Here is a 16346-nt window from a genome sequence, read left to right as displayed (position 1 = left end):
CTCTCTGACATATAGATTGCTCTACTCCTGAAATGTCTGTCTGCATGTTTGGACAAAGTTTTGCTGAACGTGGCCCTGTTGATATCCATTTAGAAGTTGTCTGTCAAAGTTATGTCTCACAACAAGAACACAAACAGGCACATGGTAATTTAAGGATTATCTTGAAGGATTTTATTACTCTATAGGCTTTTTTTTGCATTGGTTTCATAACAGTGCCTAGGGAATAAAATGACATGGACAACAATGAAATGAGAGAAGTGTCATAAAAAAGTCAAAACTCTCAAATAAGTCAACATGGACAGAGGCCATGGTGTATTGCAACTCTCTCATGGAATGACAGAAGTATAACTGCACAAAATATGACAACCACACAGATTTGGTAAATCCTCTCATTTGTAGACTTACAATTTAGAGACATAAATAACAATTCAAAGAACAATGCACAAGTAAACCGTTTGAGAGCAATTGACAAATAATCAAATACAATAAATAAAGTGTAATAAATAGATAAATAAATACATTTGACACAAAATAAAGTGCAATTTCCACGCACACCCCCACATACACAAACACAAGCTTTTAACTAGCATTCATCTAAATATGAGCTGTTTGTCGTTTCCTAGGAGCACTGTATCTGTATCATACATCTATCTCTCTTTATCGGTCATAATACAAACAACAAAAGTTTTTTCAAATTGTATTTAGACAAACAAACAAGTTTCTAGTAGCTATATGAATGGAACAGTGGTTACAATAGAAAATCATGAAGATATGAGGGTAATATCTCGGATAAAATCTAATCTTGTGTCATTCAATTGTGAACTGATTATGTGTAAATTACATTTTGACCTCAAATACTATGTTCAGGACAGTCGTGTGATGACCACAAGATGGCAGTCTGATACAGGTATGGGCATGAACATATTAAGTTACGTCCCTGATGAAAGTGCTGCCTAGGTCTACGGTGGGCTCTCAGATCTCACTAGGAATTCTACATAGAACTTGCATATCATTACTCATCACTGTAAACAACATATCCCTCAAATAAACTGGCACTTTTATTCGCACATTACATTATACAATGCTAATTTTGCATACATTGAAAAGGGAGAGTTCTAGCCTACGTTGCCAGAGTACGAGTAAGTCTCAAACAAGACTCCCATTCTATAGTATCAATTTCATCACCTGACCACACTTAATTCACACGCAGAGACATATGGGTTCCTCTTCTTTAGTTCAATTCATTAGCACTGTATTAATTTCAGAACCTAAATAATTGCACATTTCACAATGCCCACTGGGCACAGATGTCAATTCAATGTCTATTCCATGTTGGTTCAACGTAATTTCATTGAAATTACGTGGAAACAACATTGACTTCAACCAGTGTGTGCCCAGTGGGTTGAGTCAATGCAGACAATTCGGAGAACAATATATCTGCTTGCTTGGCTTATTGCAAACCTTTACCTCCCTAACATCCGTTCATGGGTACATTGTAGGGGACACACAGGAAGATACCTAAAAATCCCATTGAATAGTGTCCCTGTGCAAGTTCAGATAGTCCACCTAAATCCAACCAGGACTCAGCCCTTAAAACACACAAACAAATTAATTCAGCTCTTCCTTACACAATACAATTCCAAGTTCCACATTTAGCAAGCAGGTCATCTTCTTTGTCCAGTTAGAAACAGATCTCAATGTGTTACACCAATGCATGTTACACCAATGCAACAATTCTTCTCTCAATCTATTTCCCAGGTACTGTGTGAGAAAAAGAACAAGGTGCTATCTTTAGGTATTTTAACTGAGTGAAAAGATGGCACCGGAGTTGACGGACATGGGTAATGTTCTTCGTGTTGACAGACTGTGACAGGAGCCTGCCTATAGACATGCTGTTTACATTGGGAACATGTGGGGGCTGTTGACATGATGTTCACAGTGTTCACTACCATCAGGTCTGTTAGATTTTTTTCCTCATCTCTTTAAATATTCTTTCATCTCTCATGTACAATTTGGAACATGCAAGAAGACACGCTTTTACTATATACATTACACATACAGTACATACACACACACATTTGAGAACAGCATTAAAGCACATTCCTCCACATATTCTTGTTTTATCTACAGGTCTGTATTTTCTAGCTATTTGGTGTGTTTCTTTAGGCGTACATGTTTTTGTCCCTTTTTTGAGGGTGCCCTGTAGGTGCCTGATATGGTGGCATGATATTCTGGTCCAAAAGGCCTTTTCCGGGAGATCCCAGGTTTGTTCCTCACTTGCAGATCAGGAGTGGTGCTTACCTGAATTCCTTGTGTTTGCCTTTTCAGGCTGAGCTGAGCCGGTAGGACTTGGAGATGTCCCCTGAGCGCCCCGTCGACTACCTCCAGACGGAGCCTCTGAACTTCCCCGTTTCTCCTCACCGCCCTTGGGCCCTTCCTGGGATCCCATCTTCATAGGCCCCAGCACGTTTTTGGCCACACTGGTCAGCTGAGTCACAAAGCTTGGCTTGTCACCAGGGGAGATGGGGTGTGACTTGCTGGAGCAGGGGGAGGCAGCGGTGGAGGAGGGGGACATAGGGTTCTCCTCCACCACCTCCAGGTGACTCCTCTCCTCCTTGGCCCCTCGGTAGCTGCTCAACGGGACAGAAACCTTATCTGCTCTGGATTTTGTTGAAGCAGGAACTGGGCCTATGGTAAGAGGGGCTGGGGCCGGGGTCAGGGCTGGTGCTTGGGTTGGGACTGAAGGAGCAGGTCCTTTAACCTTGGTCTCAGTGGCTTTGTCAATGCCACCCATCCCTCCTTTCAAAGCGCTCTCTCCCATCTGTGTGTCTTTACTTGCCTTGACCAACTCTGTAGCTCCCGCCCTCTGTGTGGTGACTTTGTCTGGACTCACACTCCCTTTCTCCTCACTCTTCTCCTGGCTTCTGCTTGCTGAGGTGGTGTCTGTCTGGACAGCCTGGTGCTTACGCTCCTGGGAGAGCGGACTCTGGGATGTAGCCTGGACTGGGGCCCTGTAAGTGGGTTTAGGGCCACCACTGGCTGTCTCAGAGCTTGGAGCACTAGAGCTTAGAGGTTTGTCTGCTGGGCTGGACTTGGCCCCTGGAGTGGAGGGGGTTGAGGCTGGGCTAGGCTGGGCCTCACCTGGTACTGGTGAAGCTTTTCTCTTCAGAGCCTCACAAGGGGTTAATATCTTAGCTGTCGCACTAGCGCCGGTCTTGGGCTCTACTTTAATAGGTGTGCTGTCAGTGTGAGGGTCAGATGCTGTAGTCTGGGCAGCTCTCTCCCTCCCTGTCAGCGGTGTGTCCCGGCTCAGGGGCGACTCCTGTCTCCCCAGCCTCCTCGCAGGCTTCAGGCACCCTGTCTCTCCAACCGTGGGGGGAGAAGGGGAGGAGGAAGATGAGGGAGAGGGGGGAACGGGCCCGTTCTCTCCCTCCATCTCCAGCAGACTCTGCAGGCTGTGCTCGCAGTGGAAAGACTCCCTCCTGTAGTCCCCATGTGACACCTCCAGGCTGTGCTTACGCATTGACACCCCTCCTGCAAGGGGTGAGGAAGCTGAAGACGAAGATGAAAAGGAGGGTAGGAGGGTTGCACCCAGTTTCTCTGACGACTGAACCCGCTGTAGCAAAGGTGAGCGGGGGGGCTCTGCGCTTTTGGGCCTGGGACGGGCCACAGGGGGAGAGGAGTGGAGCTTTGCTGGGAAGGCCTGAGTGGTGTTGGAGCTACCCACTGTGTGGCCAGACAGGGGTGGGGGAGAGGAGGTGGTGGGGGAGGGTGTGTGGGCCAGGGGGGACAGGGGGATGTTGCCAGCTGACTTGCAGCGGGCTGAGCGGTACTGGCGGTGCAGCTTGGGGGAGAGGCCGTGCAGGGAGCTGGGTCTCATGTGCTGGGAGGCAGCCGGAGAGTTAGGGGTGCTGGAGACTGGAGAACTGCTCTGAGAAGTGTTGCCTGAGGAGTGAAGAGGAGACATATAGCAATCATTCAAACTATTATTTTGTTATGTGAGGGTGCAGATGCTAAGAGGAGTGCTGTACAGTAATGTAGGTAGAGTAATGCCTTTCATACTGACCCAGGTAGGTGGAGTCGGGGGTGGAGCGGTAGCTCTGTGTGGGGGAGCGGGCAGAGAGGTTGTGGGTGGGGGAGCCTGGGAGGCTGTCCCCTGATGACAGAGAGCGGTTCAGAGAGGACAGGCTGCGGCTGGTGTGGAGCAGGTTCGACTGCTTAGTGATTTTCCTGAACAACGAGCTGCGCTTCTTACTGCGAGTGAGAAGTGAAAAGAGAGAGGTGGGAGGATGAGAGGAGAGAGAGAGAGTTAGAAAAACAGAGTCAATGACATTGATTTTCTAGAGCGCTCATCTGAAATCATAGTGCAGCATCTGCTGTGCAGAGAAACCCACTTGTACCTTTCTTGTCCCTCCTTAGCCCCTGTCTTCTTGTTGCGCCGTGCCATCTTGGACTTGTAGCTGGACTTGCGGGCAGGACCAATCTTGATGGAGGTGTTTTCAAAGGGGGTGGTGGTCACCATCACATTGTTTCCACTCTGGAGAAACAACGGAAACAAAAAAAGTACAGTATACACTGCTTGCACAATTATTAGGCAAATTGTATTCCTCAGGATTAATTTTATTGTTGAACAAACACAATGCTCTCAGTCAATCCAAAATGTTATTGAATCTCAAACCTGAATATTTAACAAAGGAATAGGGAGTTTTGTCTTTCTCATGGGAATATATAAGTGTGCACAATTATTAGGCAACTACGTTACAAAAATAATTTCTCCCAACTCACTTTTTACTCTCAATTTGTAGAGTAAGTGTAACAAATAAGTAACACAAAATGACAATTAAATAACATTTTTGGCCTTTCAAAAATATTCAGTGACCAATACAGCCACCCTTCTTTTCAATAACTGCCTTGAGCCTTCATCCATGGAGTCTGTCAGTTTCTTGATCTGTTCTCGATCAACTTTCGCTGAAGCAGCAACTACAGCCTCCCAAATGCAGTTCAAAAAGGTATATTGTCTTCCCTCACTGTAAATCTCACGTTTGGGAAGGACCCACAAGTTCTCAATAGGATTTAAGTCAGGTGAGGAAGGGGGCCAGGTCACTATTTGGGCATCGTTGAGGCCTTTGCTGGCTAGCCAAGCAGTGGAGTACTTGGATGCATGTGATGGAGCATTGTCCCGCATAAAGATCCTGGCCTTATTGAATGCTGAGGACGTCTTCCTGTACCACTGCTTGAAGAAAGTATCTTCCAGTTTCAGTCCATCTTCAACCCGAAAAGGTCCAACTACCTCATCCTTAATGATAGCAGCCTATACCAGTACCACTCCTTCACCTTGCCTGACTCGAAGTGGTGCCCTGTGTCCATTATTGATCCAACCACGGGCCAATCCATCTGGACCATCAAGAGTCACTCTCATTTCATCTGTCCATAAAACCTTAGAAAAATCTGTCTTCAGGTGTTTCTTTGCCCAATCTTGATGCTTCAACTGTTTAATCTTATTCAGTGGTGGTCGTGTTTCAGCCTTCTTGACCTTGGCCATGTCTCTGAGCACTTGACACCTTGTACTTCTGAACACTCCAGGTAGGTTGCAGTTCTGGATTATGGTGGCACTGGAGGATAATGGGTTATTGGTAGCTTGACATTTAATTATTCTCCAGTCTTTTGCAGTTAATTTGCACCTTTTCTTCTCCATGTGTTTTATGCGCCCCAGTTGACTGTTCGCAACAAAACGTTTGATTGTCCGGTGAAGCTGCCTGGTAATTATGCACACCTTGACATAAGGTGTTATTCACTTTCACCACACCCTCCCTCATTACACAAATACATACCACCTGAAAATGGTTCAATCCAATAAGTATTCAAGTTTATATGGTTTGGAGTTGGAAAATGTGCATAGAAATAATGATAAGATCAGAATACTCACTTGCCTAATAATTGTGCACACAGTGTATGATAGGCTTCACCTGTATTCTATACTGTAGAAAAAAACACCTGTTGTTTCTTTCCTTTCCTCTCACCTTCAGAATGAGCTCCACCACCTCAGTGTGCACCAGCCCGTGGACAGACTCCCCGTTCACATGAGCGATGAGGTCACCAGCGCAGAGTCCCGCCTCCTGGGCAGGGCCTCCGTCCTCCACATGCTGTGATTGAAGCAGATCAACATCAATCAAACAAGTCATCATGCTATTGGACAAGTCTGTTTTTCCACTACAAATTGTAGCGATGCTTTGTTATGATACAGAACTTCTTCAATAGAGTGATGTCTACTTAACACTACTTTGTCCATGGAAACGAATACAGAACATATCATCTCTATCGCTGTCTCACCCAGACCACGTGGTGTACGCTGTAGACATCACTGTCTCCCATGTAGACTCGAATGGCTCGGAGGGTGAAACCGTACTTCTTCCCAGAGCGGTGGATGGTGATGGGAGAACGCAGCACGTTGACCGTGGGCGAGTAGTCTCGGCTGGGGGAGGAGTCACGAGACGACAGGTCGGAGGAGATGGATCGAGGAGACATGGGGCTGGCCAGGGGGGACGTACCATGCTGCTCCACTGAGGAGGGGGGAGGGAATCACAGGAATAAAGTGTGAGAAAAACCATCTGAATAAGTCAATTGAAGGTCAAAGCAATAGATAGTTTTTAAGAAATGTACAATTTTCCATAACAAGCCCAGTTAACCGTTTTAACAGTTTAACATTAATATTGTCATTAGCAACAGACAGCCCTGTTCTTCTCACACTCCCTTGCCTTCCAGCTCCTCACCTGTAGGTATGATGACAGACAGGGCTGTGGTGGAGGCAGACTTGATGACCTTGGTCACGGGTCGCGAGTTGCGCTTCTCTCCCTCAGCTGAGAGCTGGCTGTGGCGGACCCTCCTCAGGACCAGCTCGTTGGTAGCCCGGGACCCCTGGGGCTCTGTTGCCCCAGCAGTCACAGTACTGTTGGGGCTGGGGATGACTCCCATTGGTACATCAGCTGGCCTCAGCAGCTTGTCTGGAGCAGAGCAGAAAGATGGAGGAATAATATCATGTAGGTATCAAAGTGTATGTCAAGCCAGGATTCATCCATTATCTAATGCCAAATGCCCTCACCTCCAGCAGTCAACCCATTGCCCTCCCTTTCCTTCCTAAAATCCCCCTGGCTGGATGTGGTGCCCACGGATGTGGTGCCCATGGCCCCCTCCAGAGAGGTGCCCCTGGCCTTGACTGGGGGCTGCCTGGTGGGCACTGGCAGCTCAGGATCCTCTAGTGGGGAGGCGAAGCGGTGAGTGTCCATGAGGGCAGAAAAGCGTCGCCGGGCCCCAGATGGAGGACTGGAGTCACTCTCAGTGAAGGATGACTCTGAGCATGACAGTCGCTTCCTACACACAACAACACAGCACAGAATAGATTTATTGTATTTATGAAAACAAACAATGAGTAATGGTAATGAGAGCCTTGAAAATGAGGACCAACAATGTCACATTTCCAACTTGTTATGCAAGGTAAGAGGGTACTAGTATTAGTCAGAGTACAGTAGTGGTCATACTCACATCTCAGGTGATCCTGTCCTCCAGCTCTTGTCTCTCAAGGTCAGGCTGCCCAGGCTCTCTCTCTTGGCCGCCCGGTCCTCCCTGGGGCCCTTGTGCTCCCGCCGGGTCACCGTCGGGGGCTTGTGCTCCAGCTGGGACAGGTGCTCCATGCTGCTGTACACCTGTAGTTCCCAACAGAGAGAGGACCAATAAGCTTTCAGAACCCACAGAGGGAAAAATTACAAATTTTCCCATGATTCTTTCTTTTACAATAGGTTCAGGGGCACAATTAGCTTTCACAGATTAGTCAAGAAGGGGAGATCTGAGCAGAAAGAGACATACGCCTGAGGCATGTGTGTCAATAAAATCCAAGGTTACAAAATAGGTTATTTCATGACTTAGTCTACCATGTGTGATAGTCACATTAAGTCACTTGGCTCAGACGTTATTATTGACACACATGCCTCAGGCGTATGTCTCTTTCTGCTCAGATCTCCCCTTCTTGACTAATCTGTGAAAGATAATTGTGCCACTGAACCTATACAATGAGGGGCATCAAGTTAATCTCAATCAGCAAGGTGTGTTGGAGAAGGGAGGTGAGACAGAAGAACTAATTAGGCCAAAATATAGGTTTTACGTGAACATCAATTAATAGCCCAGGCATTTATTTGCTTGAATCACTAAACACAACATGTGCTTATTAGACACTGGCTTCTATTTGAGTCAGGTGTCTATTTGCTTAAAGCACACAGCGTTTGCTCACTTGCATAGTTAATTGTTTAATTCCTGAATTCACTTCCAGTATTTGAATCAATATCTTAATTTCCTGCACTAATGTGCTATCATTTACACACTGTGCCACGTTTATTTTGTCTTAGTATGCCTCTAATAAAAATTTATAAAAACCCCCACCCTTGACAGAATAATTGTTCTCGTTGAATCTGCATTTTTTCTGCAGTTCTTACTTTCGTCACTAGAGCGAACAGCTGCTTTCTGGGGGGGGGGTCTGTATTCCTGAGGTTTGCCAGTTAGCTAGCAGTTCTCATCTTTTAGCAGCCAATGGCTAGCAGTTCTCATCTGTTAGCAGCCAATGGCTAGCAGTTCTCATCTGTTAGCAGCCAATGGCTAGCAGTTCTCATCTGTTAGCAGCCAATGGCTAGCAGTTCTCATCTGTTAGCAGCCAAAGGCTAGTAGTTCTCATCTGTTAGCAGCCAATGGCTAGCAGTTCTCAGCTGTTAACAGCCAATGGCTAACAGTTCTCATCTGTTAGCAGCCAATGGCTAGCAGTTCTCATCTGTTAGCAGCCAATGGCTAGCAGTTCTCAGCTGTTAGCAGCCAATGGCTAGTAGTTTCTTACTGGCGATAAAAACTGATGATTGCCATCACTTTTTTGAGTCATTACTGAATTATTTAATGTAACAAATTAAACATTAAACCTTGTAAACAATTCATGGTAATTCATGGAAACATTGTAAACAATTCATTTAGACCCAGTGTTTATTTCAAACAGGCGTTTATTTGCTGAAATGTGTAGTGTGGGCCGGCTATTAAAATGGACAGGTCGGCTATTTGAGACTGTGTTTAACTGAAGTTTAAAGATGAGTAAGTGTAGAGTTTGACCTTGCTGAAGCGAGGGGAGCAGGAGGAGAAACGACGGATCTCGACAGGTTCATCATCATTGGTGTCGTCCTCATCATAAGAGTGGACGTGGTGGTAGCGGTCTGCGCGGGCTGGGGACGGAAGAGGACATGACACACACACACACACACACACACACACACACACACACACACACACACACACACACACAAATAGTATGGACAAGTGCCTCAAAGCTCCAAACACAGCTAGTTCATATCTCTATCCCATATGCCAGTGGTATTCAAAGTTGGGGTTGCGACCAAACTGCAGTTATTTTTTTAGGAACAGAGTAAAGATTATTGTATAGGACAATATGCAAACCTTTTTGAGAAATACCATTTTATTAAGTAAATGTATTTATTGGATTCTTTGATAAGAGATTCAAATGTTATTTAAGGTTATTTGTTGATGTAAAAATCAACATTTTTGTCAATAGATTAGGGGTGGGGTGGGCTTGGGTAACGAGAAATTGTTGCAAAAAAATTCTGGAGAAGAGAACGGGGTCCCCGTTGAAAAAGTTTGAATACCACTGCCTTATGGTGATTCTATACATTAAGAATGCAACAAATCAGCACAGTTCCCCTTCATGTAACCAGGGGGCAGTGCAGTTAGAGAGAGACTCACTGTCGAAGTAGCTGGTGTCCTCCTCTGACTCTAGGTGGGGGATGAACTCAGCCTTCTGTCTCAGCAGACTGTTCCAGTCCAGTTCAGTGAAGAACGAGTGCTGCTTCACCTCAAATGCACCGCCTGGGGCAGCGAAAGAGAAAGAGAGCGAGAGAGAGAGAGAGAGAGAGAGAGAGAGAGAGAGAGAGAGAGAGAGATAGAGAGAGAGAGAGAGAGAGAGAGAGAGAGAATGAATGAAAGAGAGAGTGAGAATGAAAGGGCGAGCGAGAGAGGGGGAGAGAGAGAGAGGGAGAGAGAGATAAGATGTGTGTTGTTGAGTGAATCTATATTTTCACTATGAATAGGCAGTTTAGTCCATTTCTGCTACAGCACACGTCTGATGTTATGCTGACCTGTGCCCAGTCGGACCAGTGGGTTGGTCTGAAGCAGAGTAGAGATCAGATGCTGGGCATCGGCAGGAAGAGCGTCCTCATCTTCTGGCCACACTATGTCGTCTACAAGAGACAGACAGAGATAAGTTGCATTGGACAATGTAGATGTGAGAAAGATGGCTTCAAAATGGCTGTAAGATGCTGCTCAATGAACCCACTAACCCCGGACCTCTCACCTGTGATGACCTGTCCAAAGAGCTCCTCAGGCGTGGCTCCAAAGAACGGCACACAACCCACCAGGAACTCATAGAGGATGATGCCCATAGCCCACCAGTCTACTGGCTTCCCATAGCCCTGTCTCAGGATCACCTCCGGGGCGATGTACTCTGGCGTGCCACACACCTGATGGAGGACAGAACCACAGCGCTCCTATGAGAGGTTCTATAGTCATATCTATGGATAAAACCCTACTGGTGAGATGCTAAGGCCAGTCTCTCTCAAAACGTGAGTGAGAGACATGTGTGGCCAATGCACGTGTTTTCCAAGCTGATGGGATCCATGCGAGAATGCCAGGATGAAACATGAAAGCTTTGGACGTTGTGTTTTCATGTGCAGATGGGTATTCGTCAGATCTGTGGCTGTGAGGAAGCCGAGCCAATAAATAATTGGGGATTTAATTGAAGCAGCACCATTCAAAGGGTGAGAAAAACAAAACATCTTAACAGACAGTTGATTATAATAACTGAGGCATATTTGGTTATCAGTTTGTTTGATCATTTCATTTCTTCACGCTTTGACAACTGTATGCACACATTTATAAACTCAGCATTTATTTATTACATTTGTCTAGAAATAAATACATAAAAACATTTACTAGGTATAGTTTTTTGGGTCTGAGTGGTTATGGAAAATGTAGAAATCTAAATATATTACTGCAAATTCATTTGGAATTTCTGCCAAGGTTGTGTATACTGTGGTGGGTTTCTCTGCTCTATATACAATGCACACCTGTTTGTCCAGGAACTCTCTGGTGTCCTTCTCAATGTGTCCCTCGTACAGGTTAGTGGTGAGGCTCATCAGACCCATCTTAGACAGGCCGAAGTCAGTCAGCTTGATGTGCCCCATGGAAGTGATCAGAAGACTGGGGACAGACAGGTCAAAGGTTACCTGAAACACTCTTCGTGTTTGTAATATAATCAAGCTTTGAGTTCCCTCCAATGAGTCCCATATGATAATTGTTCAATGCCAACCCAAGTGAGGTCTTACTTGTCTGGTTTGAGGTCGCGGTGCACGATGCCATAGTTGTGGATGTACTCCAGTGCCAGGACGGTCTCGGCAAAGTACATGCGCGTCATCTCCACGGGCAATGCCCCGATGTTTTTCAGCAGGGTGGCACAGTCTCCCCCTGGCAACAGATAACACGTGATCAGGCTGACTGCTAACATTCCCATCACCAGCAATGTCCTAAATGCTGCTCCTGTCCTAAACAGACAAGAAGTGGTGCCCAGTGTATTATTGTGTTAACTTACCCTCCACATACTCCATGACCATACAGAGGTGCCTGCGGGTCTCAAAGGAGCAGAACATGGAGACCACGAATGGGTTCTCAGCGAAGGTCAGGATGTCTCTCTCTACGAAGGCCTGCTGGATCTGGTTCCTCAGGATCAGGTTCTGCTTGTTGATCTTCTTCATGGCGAAACGCTGACGGGTCTCCAGGTGACGAACCAGGTAAACAGCTCTGGAGACACACACACGCATACACACAGTTAGTAATCTGATTTTATACACATTTTACTAAGTAAATCCAGTGTTTTCTCCTAAAACCATTTAATGGACATCAACAAGATGGCTCAGAGACATGTACTAATGTAACATTCATATGCGTGAACACACCCACACCAACACTCACACTCACACCCACCCATAGGCTCCATTGCTGATCAGCTTTATGGTCTGGAAGTCAGCCTCTTCGGGCGTCTTCATAGCTCTCATCTTGCCCTGAGGGAGAGAGCATAACAGCAGGGTAAGATGAGACTGGATCTGGCCAGACCTCCAACACCAGGCCCACAGGAGTGACGTTGTCTCTTTTTCCCCCAGTGCTACCCTTGTCTTCCTGACTTCTTGTCCAGTTAGCTGAATTTTGGCACCTGTTCTGATGGTTGAAGGAGGGCTGATTGCAGGCCTACAAGGCACTAGAGGATATCCTGCTTTGACTTCAGACTCTAATCAAAGTAAATGGACTAAATTACGTAGAGTATTGTCCACTGTGCCAAGTAATTAGTAGAGGAAGCAGTCATATTCATTAGTCAGCAGGGCCTTGGACTACAGTTTGACTTAACTCAAAGGGACAGAGGGAGAGGGGGGTTGATGGTGGGTGGGCTGGGAAGAGGTGGAGTAGGGACAAGGTTCTCACCTCTGTTGAGTCGTCTGTTTCTGGGGTGAGAGGTCCCTCACTGTCGTAGCTGTCCAGGTTCACCATTTCTGGGGACATACAGAGGGAGTACCTATGAGCTGCATTTCAGCAATACATAGAGTGAGAGAGCAACAGTAGTCAACACAAGTCAAGGTTTCCTCTTTCTCTCTCTCTCTCTCGGACTCATTCTCTCGCTCACCCTCTATAGGGTCTCGTGTCAGTCCCAGCTGGCTGATAATGTAGCGAGGGATGTCCGTCTTCATCAGGTGTCCCTCCTTGGCGTGGTCCTCTGCTGCCTCCAGCAGGTGGTAGAACTCCTCTGGATTAAACTCCTGAGGGACAGGAACAGGGTGACCACATTCAGTGTGACACAGGTATAACACTGCTTGAATCAAGATATAACTACTTTTATTGCACGCACTACAGACACTATATCGGTTCCCTAATACAGGACTAGTTAAGGCCTAGTACACTACTTTTATGAAGCCATTTTTTTCAAATAATTATTCTGATTTTTCAAGGGGGCCCTCAGCACCTTCAGCACCCTTACTTCCCGCGTCTATGCATGTACCAAATAAAAAATTGTTAAATGGGTTTCCATCACATTTTCAACTCTACTGATGATTTTGTCACATTTTTTTTATATATATAGCGAGTGTGCCCACTCTGGTATTGGCACAGTACTGTATCTGCGCCCTGCGCGCTGTAGGCTAGAGCACAGCCTACATCATGGGTATTACACTCTTAACCTACGAGGTCGGAACCTGCTGGTTTTCTGTTTTACCTGATAATTAATTGCACTCACCTGGTGTCCCAGGTCTAAATCAGTCTCTGATTAGAGGGGAACAATGAAAATAATTCAGTAGAACTGGCTTCGAGGTCCAGAATTGAGTTGATGAGATTATTGTGGACAAAAGAGCGACATCATTTTTATTCGTCAAACACCACCCAATCATCGATGATGATATCACCAGAATAAGACCCTGGATATTTATTGGAAAGGAGCATCAAGCTCATCACCGTGCACTTTCACCACCCTGTGAAGTTCATCATAAATGATTTAATCTGTAGCCTAATAAACTGCATGCTTCCCTGACGAGTTGTAGTGGGAGGACCATACAACAAGTTAACTTCCATTTGATGGGTTGTTATTTCAATATTTGAGCATAAAATAGTCAGAGTGCAGTATAACTACAGTATGCTGCAAATACTGCGTCCAGTTTCCATCAGGCCTGTCATGACATTTTTTTATCCAACATGTCCTCTACGCACATAAAAAGGTTGGATGGAAGCCAAGTTCATGAGGCCTGCTGGCTGCGGTCACCCAGAGGACAGGACTACTGCTCTGCCAGAGACCCTGAGTCAGTCTGGGCTACACACACAGGCTCAAACTTTAAATGACACAGTCACGGTCTGTGAGACTCAGACAGCACTTCAGGGGGCAGCTGCTATTTGTAATACTGTAGCGAGGCAAATGAAATTTTAATCTAAATGCAAATGGAATGGCTAGCCAGTCAGATTGGGCCTTTTATCAAGGTGCTTAGTTGGAGCTCAGTATTTTTGCCCTAATGTGTAATAAACCCCCTGTTTAAATGTTCATGATGACTGTTTGTGCTCATATTTATTTAAGGAAATTAATTTGTCTTTGGTCCAGGCCAGGGATATGGTCTGTTAAATCATTAGTGGGGCCATGGACCCGTTACCATGACTGTGAACACTCCCATGACCATTACCATGACTGTGATTGTGTTGAGAGTTCTATGTTCTGTTCTCACCAAGCACTCCAGCAGCCTTGCTGGGCGAGAGATGATGATGAGGAGTTTCTTCACCAGCTCTGTGACGAAGGCCACCTCTGAGCTCTCTGATCGCTCATACGCCTGAGAGAGAGAGAAATAGATGGAGGAAGAGAGAGAGAAACGTTGAGGGAGAGAGAGAAGTAGAGAGAGGGAGAGACAGACAGCGACAGACAGAACAAGACAAAATAAATCACAGCTTTGCAGCGACGTGGGATGTGAGAACAGTTATATTCCAGGCAAAACTAATCCAATCAAACAGAATACTGGCAACCCAGAATAATCAGAACGATTTAATCAACCTGTCAAACAAAGGGTGCAGATTAAGTTCCTTGATAGCTTCTATCCACTCAGACAAATCACACACACAATTAGCCTTATTTGACTCCTTTACTCGTTCTTATCCTTCTGAAAGGCGTAGTGCTGTCATTTGAAATGAGATGATAGGAACTAACTGTGCCTCTCAGCAGCCTGCAGCTAGGCCACCCAGACCCGAGAAGAGCCTGATATTGAGACAATGTGGCTCCCATTCAACAATTCCACTCAGGGCTATGCTGATGTTATACACTGCAACATAAGAGTGGCTTATGGGCAGCTCTATAACCCCAGAACTGACCTGTCCTGGCACCTATCATGACATCTTAGCCTATAGTTGCAGTGCTTCTGTGACTCACGTCATTGAGCAGCTTCTCCAGGTTCTCCTGCAGCTCAAAGAAGTAGACAGTAGTGATGAGGCCCTTGCGAGCTTTGGACAGGCAGTCCCTGGACAGCTCTGCTATCTGATGGTGGATGAAGCTGATGACCCCGTCGGCCAGCGGCAGCACGCTCTCAGGGGAGAAGGCATTGATGAACTCTGCTAGATGCTCCTCCATCTGAGCCGTGGCCTGGGAGAGGGAGATACAGGAAACAGAGTTAGGAGAGTTTTATCTATTTCATATTTTACATTCAAAGCTGAAATAGTTCAGTTTCGCTCCATTGACCCGTGGTATTTCCATCATTCTCACTTCCACATGTTTAAAAGTAGACATAACTCCTGACATACAAATCGTTTCCCCTCAACTTCCATAGAAGAGAGTTTCTCTGACATACAGTACCACACTGAGCAAACACCATAACCTGCTTCCTTTTGATACCAGTCTGCTCTAATCAATCCTTACTTGCACTTGAAAGTGTGAGAGAAAATTATGTTTTGTGTGTGTGTGTGTGTGTGTGTGTCATGTCTTACTTTGGGGAAGCGCTCCTTGTACACATGGTTCATCATGACGATCTCATTGTCATAGCAGGAGGGGGAGCGTCCAGGACTGAGGCTGCGGGAGCGCGGTCGCATTTGTGGTGAGCAGCGGCCCCCATCATCGTCGGTGATGCTCTCCGTGCTGCCAAAGTGCTTGGACAGGAAGTGCAACTCGTCCATGGTGGGTTGGAAGGGCAGCTGGTGCAGCCGCTCCTGAGACGAGCTGGAGGACTGGAGGGGGAGGAAGAGAGGGAGAAGGAGGAGAAAGAGAAGGGAGGAAGAGTAGAGGTGTTGGACAGGAGACAAAAGAGGATGAAAATTGATGTTCTCTCATACATGAAATCCAGTTTTTGTATTGGCCAGAACCATGGCTAATCATGTACTCTGGTGGCTCTGGTAGTGGCTATACTGGGAAGTGGGGACAGTTAACCTCATCCATCTGTCTCACCTCTGAGAGACAGAGAGAGACACTAATGAAGTGAGCACAGCACCAGGGTCTGCTACATTAATCTGTCCCTTTCAGACACAGACTCATTTACCTGCTGAGTCAAAGCAATGGGACTTGACATTCACCACAGGCTCCATCCCAAATCAATCCCAATTGGCATCCCTGCTTAAAACAATCAGGACAAGGTTGGATGGAAGGACGGGAAGATTATCTCTGTCACTGCATTTCATGGTTATAAATGTTCTGTTATTCATCGATGCTGCTTTCTCAATATGTCTGCCAGGGTATTGAAAAAGCAGAGTTTTCA

The 16346-nt window shown here is 46.1% G+C and overlaps 1 protein-coding gene across 1 annotated transcript in view; it reads right to left on the bottom strand.

Moving 5' to 3' along the window:
* Positions 1-145: 145 nt before the first annotated feature.
* Positions 146-16346, bottom strand: part of LOC139364905 (microtubule-associated serine/threonine-protein kinase 1-like) — a 65643-nt gene continuing 49442 nt past the window's right edge. Inside the window, exons 6-26 of the mRNA XM_071102125.1 lie at positions 15586-15822; positions 15035-15244; positions 14343-14444; positions 12767-12899; positions 12568-12635; positions 12076-12152; positions 11684-11892; positions 11421-11559; positions 11163-11295; positions 10391-10556; positions 10176-10277; positions 9784-9906; positions 9139-9248; positions 7540-7700; positions 7100-7368; positions 6771-7001; positions 6331-6560; positions 6021-6143; positions 4401-4537; positions 4067-4254; positions 146-3945 (exon numbers count right to left, since the gene is read on the bottom strand). Coding sequence (XP_070958226.1) covers positions 2285-3945; positions 4067-4254; positions 4401-4537; positions 6021-6143; positions 6331-6560; positions 6771-7001; positions 7100-7368; positions 7540-7700; positions 9139-9248; positions 9784-9906; positions 10176-10277; positions 10391-10556; positions 11163-11295; positions 11421-11559; positions 11684-11892; positions 12076-12152; positions 12568-12635; positions 12767-12899; positions 14343-14444; positions 15035-15244; positions 15586-15822 — 4809 coding nt within the window. The 3' untranslated portion in view covers positions 146-2284. The remainder of the gene's footprint in view (positions 3946-4066; positions 4255-4400; positions 4538-6020; positions 6144-6330; positions 6561-6770; positions 7002-7099; positions 7369-7539; positions 7701-9138; positions 9249-9783; positions 9907-10175; positions 10278-10390; positions 10557-11162; positions 11296-11420; positions 11560-11683; positions 11893-12075; positions 12153-12567; positions 12636-12766; positions 12900-14342; positions 14445-15034; positions 15245-15585; positions 15823-16346) is intronic.

This window comes from Oncorhynchus clarkii, chromosome 13, assembly GCF_045791955.1.
Source record: "Oncorhynchus clarkii lewisi isolate Uvic-CL-2024 chromosome 13, UVic_Ocla_1.0, whole genome shotgun sequence".
NCBI classification, from domain to species: Eukaryota; Metazoa; Chordata; class Actinopteri; order Salmoniformes; family Salmonidae; genus Oncorhynchus; species Oncorhynchus clarkii.
This window is presented reverse-complemented; position numbering and strand designations above follow the sequence as displayed.